Source organism: Gopherus flavomarginatus, chromosome 3 (genome assembly GCF_025201925.1).
Source record: "Gopherus flavomarginatus isolate rGopFla2 chromosome 3, rGopFla2.mat.asm, whole genome shotgun sequence".
Classification (NCBI taxonomy): Eukaryota; Metazoa; Chordata; order Testudines; family Testudinidae; genus Gopherus; species Gopherus flavomarginatus.
The window spans coordinates 159,907,475-159,922,175 of NC_066619.1; the positions used below are offsets into that span (position 1 = coordinate 159,907,475).

The following is a 14,701-nucleotide window of genomic DNA, read 5'->3' on the forward strand; positions in this document are numbered from 1 at the left end:
ATGCTATCTAATTTTGTTCAGAACTTGACACCCGGTAGCCAAGCTTTTCAGTTCAGGTAATTATGTCTGGAGGCAGGAGCAAGGCCTGGGATAAGAGATCCTGCCTACTGGGAAGGTGAACAAAGACCTCTGTAACAGCTCCACTTGGTTTGAGTAGCATGGTCTCTTTGGCAAATCCTTGGTTAAGGGGAATGATCAGCACACACCCATCCCTTTCTAACCTTCTGAATCACTCTTCTTAATGGTGGAGAGTGAAAGTGTAGACAAACTGGATTAGAACATCTGTGATTCAGGCCATCTGTTTCCCATAATCACAGTTCTGCTTCCCTGACCTGTGGAAAAGTAGCTTCACATTTGGATTTTGACGTGATGCAAATAGGTCTAGCTATGGTAGCTCTCTGGATATCAACTGAGTAATTCTTGGTTCAGAAACATTTTCAAGTTATCCACCTACTGATGACATAGCAAGTCTGCTTTTGTGTTCTGGTTTACATTTATATGGATTGCCTTGGTGCAAGTTAGGTGACCTGCCTGCTTGCAAGAGAATCTGCATCATGTTGACCTTTACACTTGAACTTCGGGTGACCCATCAGTGGTTTACATATGTTATGGTTGTGTTTACTGATTGAATCAGGATGTGCTTCCTACTCAGGTGATCCTGGAAATCCTGAAGAAGCAACCTGACCAATTCATGTCTAAAACACTGGTACTCTGGAGTCTTAACCTCAATATCCTCTTTGCATTGTGCTCCAGGTGGGCTCCCCATACTAAAAATAACCCTTTGATCTGGCTCTCTGCGGAAGATGGTCTAATCAGTGTATTGTCTAACATATATAAATGGGTCTCAACTACTTAACCTGGCTCTTATCACTAATAACTTTATAAGCATTCTGGGACAGAGAGCAGACCAACAATACTATTTTGTATTGATTGTGATATCATAGGTGAAACAAAGAGATTAATGACAAGATATGACCGGAATATTCAGATGAACTCTTGACAGAGCCACTGAAACCTGAAAGGACTGCTGAAGAAATCACAGTGACAGTAAAAAGCTAGAGTCAACATCCTGAATTTTGTTGTCCTCTTTCAACTATTGTAGCCTCTCTAGGTCTAACATATCCTGGAACTCTTGATGATCTTTTTTCTTATTATGAAAAACAGAGTAGGGCAATGGGCATCCTTCATCTTGAGGGACAGGTTCTACCAGCTCTAGAAACTGCAAGATTGCATCCAGGATAGTTTAATTATATGTGCCTGGTGAGGTCAGAGTGGGGATGTAAAAAGGGAAGTGGAGCAGTCAAACTCCAGAATATCCATGATACACTCTCAATCCAACCTGTCTGAAATAAACTGGAACCAGGCATTTGATAATTGGGATATTCTGTCCTGTAGGTCTACTTCAGGATGGAGAGCTGGTTGTAGTCAATGATACAAACTATTAGGGCTGGAAGGAGGGACTGAATCCATTCCCCAATCTGAGCTTCCCACTGGCTTTCTGCATTCAAGTATTACCCCTGAAATAAGAAAGTTATCCTTCTTTGGTAACATTTTTCTTTTTTGGGGGTGGGGTGAGGGGACAAAAAGCCTGTAGTCCTTTCTGAGAACAGCTTGTCCATGTGACTAGAAACCTTCTTGGCAAGCTTCTGCCCAAATAGAATTCCACCTGAGAAATTTGAGACAATGGATTTTCTTTGAATAATTATCCACCATCCAGGGTTTCATTCAGTTGTCTGACTTGAGATCGCCTGGCAGTATTTTTAAGCCTGCGTTACCTGACATGGATCTCACTGCCAGCCAAGTGGAGTCCACTACAAATGCAGAAGTTAGAGATCTTTTCCTTACAAATTACTTGAATTCATTCATAGTGGTTTTGAAAGGATATGGCTCTTCAAAAGACAAAATATGAAAAATGTTTTAAGCTTCTTCTATCTTTTAAAAAGCAACCTAGGAGAAATGTTTCTGTTAGAAAATTGTCGAGTATTATAGCACCACATCTTAATCTTCCAAGCGCTTATGTAAACGCTAGCTGATCCTCACAAAAAGTCCCACTTACTAGCTGGGAAAATGACATCAAGAAGGTTAAGTGACTTAACAAAGGGTACAGAGGGAGTTAAGTACCGTACATGGATCACACCTCTCATTACTGCGATTAAATTGTTCTACAATGATTTGCACTTACTGGCTCTATTTCCTTTTAAAAGTTGCTGCTTCAAAACAATTTTAGTTCTATTTCTACTTTGCCTATAATTCTCTAGTATACAACTCTCAATCAAATCCTTCCAGGTTTCAGGGTAATTTAGGATAAATTTAGGGACACAGACTTCATTTGAATCCTGGCAGCTGGCCTCTTTGTGCTAGTATATGCTTGTTTCTCTTCTTTATTTGAAAAGATCCCATCATGCACATGTAAATGATCATCTAAGTAAGCCGTATTATCAGTGGCATCCACACTTCCACAGGTAACAAAAAGTGCTTGAAATTCATAAGTTGAATTCAGCATCCTTTGTCTGAAGAAATTGAGTATGTACGTCTTTCTATAGATTGTTTTGTTTTTTAAACTGCTAATTAAAAATTGTACACATTTCTTTGAAAGAAAAAAGAAATAAGATATTCTTTGCAATATACTATTTGAAAGCATGGCAACAACTTACCCAAATCCTTCAAGAGATGTGTCAAATTCAATAAATGCTGGAGTAACTGCCGAGCCGTGAAGTCTGATATCATGTGGGGTTGTCATGGAGACCAAACACTTCACCCTCGTCAGGGGTACTGTGCTTCCTTCTGCTGGCTTTAGCAGGCTCTTGCTTATGCGGTAGTGGTTATCTTCATGCAAGCTGAACACGCAGTCAGAACCCAGACCCTCCATTGATGTGACCATACCACCTACAACAGAAGCCAAGAAAAAATAAATATATTGGCAGAAGAAAGCATTTTTTCAGGCCTTCATTTGTTTATATACTTTTCATGCCCCTTTAACTGCAGTATGGGTGCTTGTTAGTCATCAATTCCTCTGTGAGTAGCATTACCCTCATTTTAAAGATGCTAAACTGAAGCAAAGAGATTAAATATCTTGCCCAAGGTCATCAGAAAGTTTCTGACAGACATGGACACTGAACCCAGATCTCCTAAGTCCCTGTCCAGAGCCTCAGCCACAAGTGTCCCTTTCCTTCCTCTCAGATTTTCTGTTGAAACAGAATTCCTGATGCTCTGTTCTAATACACTCAGGTTTATTTTGGGTACTGAAGACAATTTTATTTTAAGATTGAGTGAATGAAAAGATAGTATTTTTCAAAGATTCTTGAAGTCTTTTCTGAATATATAAGTAACATACTGCTAAAATAAGTCAAATACATTTTTTCACTGAACATTATACAATATTACTGACCAGCAGTTTTTCAAATTATACCAAGATAACAAACTGAAGTTCTTACTACTACTAGAGTTACTTGTGCTAGTCTTGAAAATTTTTAGATTATGCATGTGCCTGTCATCCAACAATGCCTAGCACATGCTACCCAAGACAAATTTAAAGTATGCCAATGATGTAGACTATGTTGAAAATGAATTGATATAGAATAACATTCTCTATCTTTCATGTATCATCTAGGATGTATATGATAAATAATTTTCAGCAGAGCGGGGGGGAGTATAAATGCTATTTTAAAAAACACTGGTAAATCCTCATCTGGAATACTGTGTATAATTCTCGTCACCCTCTTTCAAGAAAAATGAATTGAAATTGGAACTAGTGCAGAAAAAGACTACTAGAATGATCAGCGGAATGGAGAACCTATATTAGTATGTCAATGCTATATTAGTATGTCAAACCTATATTAGTATGTCAAAGACAATGAATAGTAACAATTATTTTTCTGAATTTCCTAACTATTAAAAAGATATACCACCAATTTAAAAACTAATACGTTTTTAAAAACTGAATTGCAATTAATTTCATGTAGCCTGCCAATTTCTATGGATTTTCAAATCATAATTTTTACTTTTGAAAAAATGTTTTTCCAATGCCCCCTCATGCTCTCCCTCTCACCTTTTGCCATTTGAAAGACAGAGGAAAGCTGAATATGGCCCTGATCCTGCAGTTATGCTAGGGGACATCTTTACAAATCACACTGAGTCCCACTTAAGCACTGGGAATTGTTTCAGGGATCTGAGTTAGTGCACCAATTGCATGACTGGAGCCTAAGCCATTATTGCAGCAGAAATAGTGAAAGGTGATGATGCACAAAGGGCTGACACAAATACACAAAGTATCTTTGAATGACTGTAATCTTAGATGCTATTTGTAAAGGTAAGATTAAAAATCAGAGATGAGTGATAGTTAAGTAGATTGTGTCCCTTAAAGTTATATATTCCTCACAGGATTTATTTATTTATTAAGTTAGTTTAACTGGTGACAGATCCTATACTGTTGCTAAGACCTTTTGTGAAAATAATGCTTTTTAATTATAATTGGATAGCTATTTTTCCCCTTAGTAACTAAAAAAAAACAAACTATCAAATCATTTAGATTATTTATTCCATTATATGTCAATGCCTCTCTGGAAGTTTACCTATAAATTTTGATTAGATATAAAATCAGATTTGCTGAGGAACACCAATTAAATATATTTCTGATGTTGAAGACTTACTTCTCATCTCTGGTTCATAGCTTAATGAGTTGGGTTTGTGCACTCGGTACAGTTTCAACAGCTTTTTGTCCCAAGCGCCACAATTCAAAGGATTTGCCAAACGTAAAAATTCTCTGGGTAAGAGAGAGAAAGAAATTATACAAAGCAAGTTGCTTACTTGTTTTCATTTTTAAAGTCTGCAACCAAACACAAAACAGAAAACATTAAAACTATTTAAATAAAATATGAATTCCAAAAACAAATACTGACAGCAAGTAAAAATATTTTGATTCAAAACTATTTCTATTTTTAATTACTACTACTGCATACACAATGTGTATGTGTACACACACACACACACACACACACACACAGAGACAGGTGGTAAATTCACTCATTACCACAAAATATTATGATTTCTAGTTATTTGTGATGCAATATTTTGTAATAAATCATTACATACTTTTGGATAACCACACTTCTAAAATATAGTAGTAAAAACATATATTCTAGTCTTTAAAGTAAGTAGACTTTTCTCTCAGATTTCTTTTTTTTCTTTGTTTGGTGAAATTATAGCTTATCGTACCCTGAAAGATTTAAGTCACTTCTTGTTCTTCCAGAAAGGTACAAAACGGGCTGCACATTTTATCACCAATGTGCCACAATGTTCAGTCTGCAGACTGCAACTGAAGTAGTAGTTTCTGATGTGGATACACACCACTAAAAACCAAACTGATACTACATACCTCTTCTGACAACCAACTAACAATCAGACTGTAAACCAGTTCATCTGGGCTAGATCTGAATGAACAGTCCAGCAGAGAAAAGTTCCATACGTCATTACTAGCCACCTAGTTAATTGTGCAATTTACTGTTTGAATAGTGCCTGCAGTATTGAAATCTATCCAAGATACTTCTATTATTAAGCAGGAAACAAACAATATCAAACTCTTTTCTACTGCTGGCTTAGCCCTGGTCTACACTACAAACTTATATCTGTATAACTATGTCGCTGAGGGGTGTGGAAAATTCACATCCCTGAATGACGCAGTTATACCAACTCACCTCCTACTGCTGACAGTGCTATGTCAATTGGAAGGCTTCTCCCATCAACACTACTACCACTTCTCAGGGAGGTGGAGTACCTACACCGACAGGAGAAGCTCTCCTGTCAACATAGGTAGTGTCTTCACTAAGTACTACAGCTCTGTTAAGTGTAGATAAGCCCTAAGAACTGCATTAATATGGAGGAAGAAAAAAACTAACTTTAAACTGTAGTAATCACAGGGCATTCTGTTACCAACAAGAAACATCAGTGACCAAAGCAAGGTCATCAGCCTTTCAATGTGTTTTATTTTTCTCTCAGAAATCATGTATGTTACGCTATGGCAAATCTATTTTCACAAAGACCAGAAATTGTCATTAAACTATAGTAGTAAGCCAGTAATAAAACCCCACAGACTAGAGGGGTTTGTTCTAGACATTTCTCCTTTCGGGCACCTCTTTCTCCCTCATACGTAAATTAAAATAAAGAACTAAAGAAAAGGGAAAGTTTACGTTACTTTATAACTGTTTAGGAAGTCTATGAAGAATCTTCTGTAGCAGTGGCTACTTCTTTTTGGTTCTTTTCACATTTTTAACCAAGTTTCTCTTCCCTGCCACCCAAACTAGAAGCTGTAAGGACATGTATTTCGACAGTATAATTTAAAAATATCAGAAAGGCAGTTTAAATCTGAACATTAAAAAAATACTATATTCACAAGGCAACATTCTTATTAACAACAGCAAGGCAACCTGTATTAAAAACTGTTTTGCAAAATAAGGCTATATCCACAGGGTCATTATCAAACACAAACAATCAGCAATTTTTTCTAATACTTTACTAAGAAATCGAAGTTGCTGAAACTGACCAGTCAACATCATCTATACACTAAACTTTTTGATAGATCAGACCTACACAATGTGAACATCAGTGACCTGAAAAAAATCTTTCTGACCTCAACACCATTGGCTCCAGTGCCTGAGAGGCCAGCCTTTCAAACATCCTCTGGAGTGGGGGATGCAATGAATGGTCCTCATCAGCAAGAGCTGCACTACATCTCTGTAAAAGACGAGCATGGAGGCCAGCTTCACACATTACTTGCTGGTTTCTTTCTGTATGCACCAGGGATTGCAATATGTTGGACACTGCAAGCTGAAGATCCAATGCATGCTGCAAAATATAATAAATAAAAATACCCATATACTAGAAAGGAAATAATTAGCACAGGATATCCTGTAATGCAATTTTAAAAATGAGAAAAGAGAATCTAATTTAAGTACTGTTCTCCTTCTCTATGAAAAGGGACAAATAAATTAAACAACGCATTGATTAGAACTCTGCCAAGGAAATTTGCTCTGGTGCACCTAATGAAAATAACTTCTACTTTAAATAGAAGTGAGCAGATTTAGAAATATGTTCAACTCGCTTAAAAGTTTTATCCTTATCAGCGCTAACCTATTGTCAAAACCAGTCTTTCCCACATCATCCACTGTAATAAACTTTGTGTTATTACAACTGTGAACACAAAAAGGCTTCCAAACTCAAAAGAGAAAAACAGCAAAATGTTGTCATAGCTATACATGTCTGATAGTTTTTGGAGCTTCATTTTGATAAACAAGGATCTGTGGGGTAAATACCTGAACTGAAATCTCTTTAAAATAGTTAGCAAAAATATCACATAAATCCTGTTTAGTAAGATGAATATATACACAACTATAAAATATTGTGTTTTAATACTTTCTACACTGCTAAACTTGAAGATACCCGTAGCTGTTTATGGAACATAACAAAAAAAAGTTGCCATACTGGATTAGACAACTAGTCTATCCAGTCTAGTGTCCTGCCTTTTCTCCAGCATAATACTTTATCTGATGCTTCAGAAAGGAAAGCAAAAAATTCATAACACTTGCTAACACTTTTACTTTATGAGATTTAATCAAAAAGTAAAAGAGGACTAAGAATCAAAATGATTTATACCGGTGAAATATTTTTTTATATAAGCAATTATTTATGATGCTCCTTCTACTCAATTGTATTGATTACCTTAGTCTTATAAAAGCAAGTATAATAAAAAAGGACAAATAAAACTCGTAATATACCGCGAACCTTTGCTATATCGACAGACATGTATTTGGTCTATTATCTGAATCGTACTACACCAAAAAGCATGAGTAAAATAATCCCTCTACCAACAGCCATATTACTTTTACTACTAAGGATTTTTTCCACCTTTCTTTTATAAATAAAAACCTAGCTTGTATAAATGCTAGGTTGACAGTTTTGGAGACTGAAGTCCTCTTACATAACCACTAAAACATGGGTAGAAGTACAGCAGCTGTGCAAGCTTCCTCACACTACCCTTCCAACGTCTTTTACCCTGACCTAGGGGTAGGCTGAAGAGGAGCAGGGTAAAAGATTGTAGAGTCTGTGCCCATTTCCTTGAACTCTCTGCTGGTTCTTTCAGTAATAATGGCAATTAGTGGCAGTTATGCATATGGTTTAATTATGTAATCTCTTACTCTTTGATATCTGGACTACAAGTAGCACATCTTAGGGGACACTAAACCACCTCCACCTATTAACTTTGATTTAATCAATACCTTCGTTCAATTCACTAAAACCTACACTAAATTTCAACTAGCAACATACAAATAAGAGATACTGTATCCAAACCGGACAGTCTCTATGTAAAAGAATAAATGGACACAAATCAGATGTCAAGAATTATAACATTCAAAAACCAGTTGGAGAACACTTCAACCTTCCTGGCCACTCGATTACAGACCTAAAAGTCGCAATATTACAACAAAAAAACTTTAAAAACAGCCTCCAACGAGAGACTGCTGAATTGGAATTAATTTGCAAATTGGACACCATTATATTAGGTCTGAATAAAGACTGGGAGTGGATGGGCCATTACACAAAGTAAAACTATTTCCTGGTGCTTATTCCCCCAACCCCTCCACATTTCCTTATATCTCCTTCTCAAGTGCTGGAAATGAGCCATTTTTATTACCACTACAAACAGCCTTTTTTCTCCCCTCCTGACAACAGCTCACCTTAACTGATCACTCTCCGTATAATGTGTATGGTAACACCCATTGCTTCATGGTGTGTGTGTGTGTGAGAGATTCCTTCTGTATTTTTCCACTACATGCATCCGATGAAGTGAGCTGTAGCTCACGAAAGCTTATGCTACAATAAATTTGTTAGTCTCTAAGGTGCCACAAGTACTCCTATTCTTTTCATATTCTTTTACTATCCATTCCCCTAGTCAGATTCAACATTAAGGACTGCAGCTTATTTGCTTACTTCTGGCTGTGCAGTTGATCCAACAGAGGCTAGAAGATCCAACATGGCGAGCATAGCTCCAGGGTGAATGATGACAGCATCAGAGCTTTGCAGCAATGTGGGTCCTGTGTGGAGCTTCAAATCAGCTATGTTTTTGGGAGGATACACAGGCGGAGTTGAAATAGAATGATATGCATGCCTACAGGACGAGAGGAAAGAGCTTTTATTACACCCATTCACTATTAGCTCTGCACTTCTATCAACTATTGTAACAGTCAACTTGTACACAGAAAATTCCCAATTAAACATGCCAGATGATTTCCTCTTCTTGAAATCACAAGTAGATATTCTTCCAGGACTAGTGGGGAGAATTTCACTTCCATAATACGTTCCAGCTCCAGAACGCCACTTTCCTTTAGAAAAGAAATAATATCTCCCAAGAAAAATATATTTCCTTATAAAAATGTTCACTTCAACATAAAGTAGAATACATTACACACAACAGTATAAACAGTCCATAAATAATGTTTAGACAAATGTTTGGGACAAAGTCAGTTTTCATCGTCCGTCACCCATTTCTTCTCCTCTGTAACGGTTGCTTCGAAAACTCACTATTACAGAACTGAAGGCAATTTAAACAATTAACTCCCAAGATTAGGAAGCTTGTTCCAACTATATACTCAGGCTAGCAGCCCATATGTTCTCACTCTCCCAATGAGTTCCTCTCAGCAACATTAGCATTACATGGAGCTTCTGCGATCCAAGAGGACTTCTGCAGGTTCAGCATGTCAACATTAGAGAACAGATGCTTTGAAGGCATGAGCAATCACTTATGTCTATAAGCCTATAACCGTCCTACATTCCAGTGACAGTCTCAGCAGTAACAGTTGCATGCCATGCTTCTGGCACCAAGACTATGGCAGATTCAGCAGCTTGGGCAGTAGGGCAGTTCAGAGAACAGATGCTTTGAAGGCAAAGATTTAGATGCTAATATTGCTCATGTGAGGCTTCTTTTCTTGAAAAGACTGATAGTCATTACAAAAAAATATGCAGCATATGTATAATATATGTGCATCTTCATGTAGAATATGGACACAAAGCATAAATACTATGTAACAATTTCTTTGCAGGTCACAATATTCCCTACTACTTTATAGAAATCTACTTTTGCCTTCAGAACAGTCTTCAAAAAGAGCTCTATCATTACTTTCTTGGAATGTAAGCCTTTAAAGTGGAGGAAATTGTTAATACTTTGATTGCTCAACCCCTATTTATAAAACAGCGATATATTTCTCTACATATGATAAATCAAGTAATTCTATGGCAAGGTTAAAAATTAGTTCAAAGACGTATCCCTCCCAAAAAGTTTTGAATGCTGCCCAAACCACTTTTGAAAGTATTTTCACAAATTGTGCTTAACTCCAACCTCCATTTAAAAAAAAAAATTGGATCTCTAGTATGGCCAAGGCCCAAAACACATTGTTATTTCAGGGTATTTTCTTATTAGACTACAGGCTTGTCTACACTACCACTTAAGTCGATGTAACTTACGTTGCTCAGGGTGTGAAAAAGCAGCTCCCCTGAGCAATGTAAGTTACACCATCTTAAAGCCGTGTCTATACTGTCATGTCAGCGGCAGGCGCTCTCCTGTCAACATAGCTTCAGCCTCTCACTGAGGTTGAATAATTATGCCAACAAGAGAGCACTCCCTTGTCAGCATAGGGCACCTTCACCAGACGTGCTACAGCAGCACAGCTGCACCAATGTAGCACAGTAGTGTACACTCGCCCTAAATTAAAAATGGCTAGCAGTTTTATCATGTAAATGTTATTAATCTAGTACTTTTCTCCCTGGTTTCATAGGTTTCTCAAAACATGGATGATTTTTTGAGGTTAGAGATATGGGTAATTGCTTAGCTGATAACTTTTTTCTGCTTAATAGGAAAAGTCCTGCTTCTTTCCAACAAACACTTGTAAGTCTGAAGTGTCAGAGTTCACAGGCATTTCATTTCTTAAGGATTACAAGTCCACATATATTTAAGTATTATAGTAAGACTTTCTGACCAGTATTTCAGAACGGATCCATAACTGAACTTCACCATCAGAGTAATTTCAAAAAATAACTTTCCACCTGCCTAGAAATCATTCCTTATAGTACTGTCATATTCTGTGGCTGCCAATACCATCCTTCTGTTGTTGCTGCTGTTGTAATTTATATTACAGTAATGCCTAGAAGGCCCAAGCAAGATCAGGCCCATCATGCTAGGTTGATGTATAAACACAAAGATATGATCCCTGCCTCAAATTGCTTACAGTCTAAGATGACATTCAAGGTTGTAGGGAAAGGGATGCAATCAAACATATTCTATTTTCTTCCTTGCATTACAGAAAGCATGAACTATCTCCATCTGTCCCTCAAGCTACCCATAATTAATTGGATGATTTCCAAGTTTGGGTCTGCTTAAAATGTTCAAATGCTCCTTTTCAGTTTTCTCTACAATGGATTCCTATTTCCAGAAGGCCACAAATACCAACTCAAGAATACTTGTTAGAATGGAAAGATAAATTACAGCTCAGAAAAAAATATTACAAAGGTATTCACTAAATTTAGCTGTTCCCTCTCCTATTTCACCTTCAGAACCTTAGGTACATTACATCTAGCTGTGCCTAGCACATATTTTTTATAGTGGCCCTCTAAGAGAGAAGAAAAGAAAAAGAAAACAGGAAAAAATGTTCACGTAAACAAAGAAAATCTACAGATCTTCCTAGACAGAGACAAGACTGAAAAAAGTCAAACTCAAACTTAAACTATTGGGTTTAATTATAACTATGTGTCAACAAAGATAACCAACATAATCAAAAAATGCAGTCCTGGGGGACCTCAAGAGATCATACAGCCCAGCCCCTTGCTCTGAGGCAGGACCAAGTACACCTAGACCATTTCTGACAGGTGTTTGTCTAACCTGTTCTTAAAACCTCCAAGGACAGAGGATTTCACAACCTCCCTTGGAAGCCTATTACAGTGATTAACAATCTTCTAGTTGGAAAGTTTTTCCCAACAGATTTAGCCAAAATTGAGTAGCATTTATTGCTGATAACCACCACAGAAGTCTGTCTCAGAATGACTTATCCAAAAGTTTTCTAAGTTAATGGATAAAAAAATATTTGTAATGAACAGTATACTCTCTTTTCTATTTGCCTTTTGATCAGGGTGGCAAGCCAAAAAAAGTGTTCCTCTGCACAGATCTGGCATCCTCTTGAACGAGATGACAGTTCAGAAAATATCTAGTCAGCTCTCCTACTTCTGAAATTCCCAGAAATCAAACTAGCACTAAAGCAATAATGCATGATCTAATCATACAGATGGCTGAAAGCACAGTACTTCTATGCTACATCAAAACCACTGTGTACCGTAACAAAACATTGACTAGACAAGTTATCTGTATTCTGTTTATATAAACAATAATATTTAGGTGGCAACATCTTTTGGGTAAAGTGCACTGAATGTTTGTGTATATAATTAAGGGAGCTTAAAAACTGCATATAGATAGAACTTGTAGACATTTTGGTAAATAGACTGCAAATAAATTTCTCTTGTTCATATAAACGCCATACTCTGTGCTTGTTAGTCTGCTAACCTAGGATGCTACACGTTATATAAACTAGATAGCAGAACAACAGACTATGGCAAGTGGGAGATCAGTGCAGGAAAAAGGAAATCTAAAGTGGAGAGAGAATACTGCTTTTGGAAGAGCATTTTGGCTGAGATTTTCAACAAATACAAGTCTAAACTCAGGCTCCTAATTAAGGAACTGAATTTAAAAAATGGTGAGCTGCCACTAGTCAACCAAAGCGAGGTGTTTGGGAAAAATTTGGCATATATCTAGAAACAGACTTTTTAAGAAACTTGGCCTGTTTAATTATTTGTACCTATGTTTTTACATAATTGTTGTGTATATTCAGTAAATTAAACCAAGATTATATCAATACTTTATGTGAATCTTTTCTTGAACTTGTTTGACAGAATATACATAACAGTGGACAGGCACAATTTGTTTACAAATCAAACATCTATAGAAAATGCATTCAGTTCTCTTAACGAGTATCTTCAATGTTAATAGCCAAACTAAATGATCTGATAGGTTGAACATCCTATCCTGATGCTTCTATTTTTTAAAATAATCAACTAACAATTATGTAGTCTTGTAAAATGGAACATCCAAAGGACTGCCACATTTTCACTTTGGGAAGACTTAAAAAGATTAAAATAGTTTTTTTAATTGATATTTTGTGCTAGCTACAAAGCTGGCACCTTCTTCGTCATTATCCTCTGGCATCAGCTACTTTTAAAAGCTTATGTTTGACAGACTAAATGCATTCTGCTGACAAGATTGTGCTTTTTGCATATCTGTGTATTTCAAAAATTCAGTTTATAGGAGCAAGTAATGCCATTTACACTTAAGAGAATAGAACGATAAAGATGGAGAGTACAATCAGTAGCAGAATAGGTCAATCTTATGGGCAAAACACTAGAAGGTCTCCACAGGAAAGCTCTTTCTTTCAACATGTGCGAGAGAGAAATGAATTTGGCAGCAAACACTTCTCCCTTCAGTAACAGCGGAGTTTGCTCCTAAATGCCTTAGCATCAGAAAAGAAAAGAAATGACAGTCTGAGAGGTGCTAGATTATTAGACAGGAAGTCCCTTCCAAACCAATCCCAGAAGAATACCAATGAGTGACTGTGTTACTTCACTTAGCAAGCTGAAAAAAGGTATTTTTGTGGTAAACTCCTCTACTGCAAATATTGCAAAACAGGTTTTAAATGCAGATCTACTTCATTTTTAAAATAAAAATATTAAGGAAGAATTAGCTGAGAATAAGAAAACAGTGAGAAAGGATTTCAGAAATTGACAGTCACAGAAATTTGGGAGATTTTGGACTCACTTTCCAAGCCATTTAACATTCACATGCCTCCATAGCTGTCAGCAGTATATGTTCCGAAGGGTTTATTATTTTCATTAGGCAGTAATTGTAGGCAATAGACATATCACAATAGTTCTCAGTTTACTGATAAAGCAAAAAATATCTTCTCAGAAATTCATTCAGGATTTTTTTTTTTAAATGAATTTATCTACTACTACATTCTTGGACTTGATCCCTGGGAGCTGAGTCTGTACCTCCTAGACTATTTCTTATAAAAATATTTGATTTGTTTTGAAGCGGCGCATATTATCTGCTTTCAGAATTCAGCCATTTCTGTCTCTCATTCCATGTAACTTGGGCCGTGGCTACACTCAAAACTTCAAAGCGCTGCCACGGGAGCACTCCCACAGCACTGCTTTGAAGTGCAAGTGTGGTTGCGGCGCCAGCTGCAGGTACTCCACCTCCATGAGAAGATTAGCTTACAGCACTGGGAGCACGGCTCCCAGTGCTGGGGCACTGTTTACACTGGCGCTTTACAGCGCTGTAACTTGCTGCGCTGGGGGGGGGGTGTTTTTTCACACCCCGAGCAAGAAAGTTGCAGCGCTGTAAAGCACCAGTGTAGCCACAGCCTTAGTGTTCTGTACTAGAAGTATTTTTAAACGTAACTGTAAATTTATGTTATATGATGCACAAATAAGTGCCTTTTAGCCAACTAGCCATCTAATTCTTTTACAAGTTGACAAGTTGTTTTCCTCAAAGAACGGACAGACAGTATGCACCTCACCACAAAAAGCAGCTTGAGAAAAAAAGCAACAAGAA

General features: G+C 37.0%; 1 protein-coding gene across 4 annotated transcripts in view; it reads right to left on the bottom strand.

Annotated features, from left to right (window-relative positions):
• WDFY3 (WD repeat and FYVE domain containing 3) overlaps positions 1–14,701 on the bottom strand; it is a 313,760-nt gene that overhangs the window by 129,573 nt on the left and 169,486 nt on the right. For all 4 annotated transcript variants that reach the window (XM_050945097.1, XM_050945098.1, XM_050945096.1 and 1 more), the window contains 4 exons: positions 8,983–9,160; positions 6,626–6,840; positions 4,650–4,762; positions 2,655–2,886 (listed from right to left, as the gene is read on the bottom strand). In XM_050945097.1, the coding sequence (XP_050801054.1) occupies positions 2,655–2,886; positions 4,650–4,762; positions 6,626–6,840; positions 8,983–9,160 (738 nt within the window). The remainder of the gene's footprint in view (positions 1–2,654; positions 2,887–4,649; positions 4,763–6,625; positions 6,841–8,982; positions 9,161–14,701) is intronic.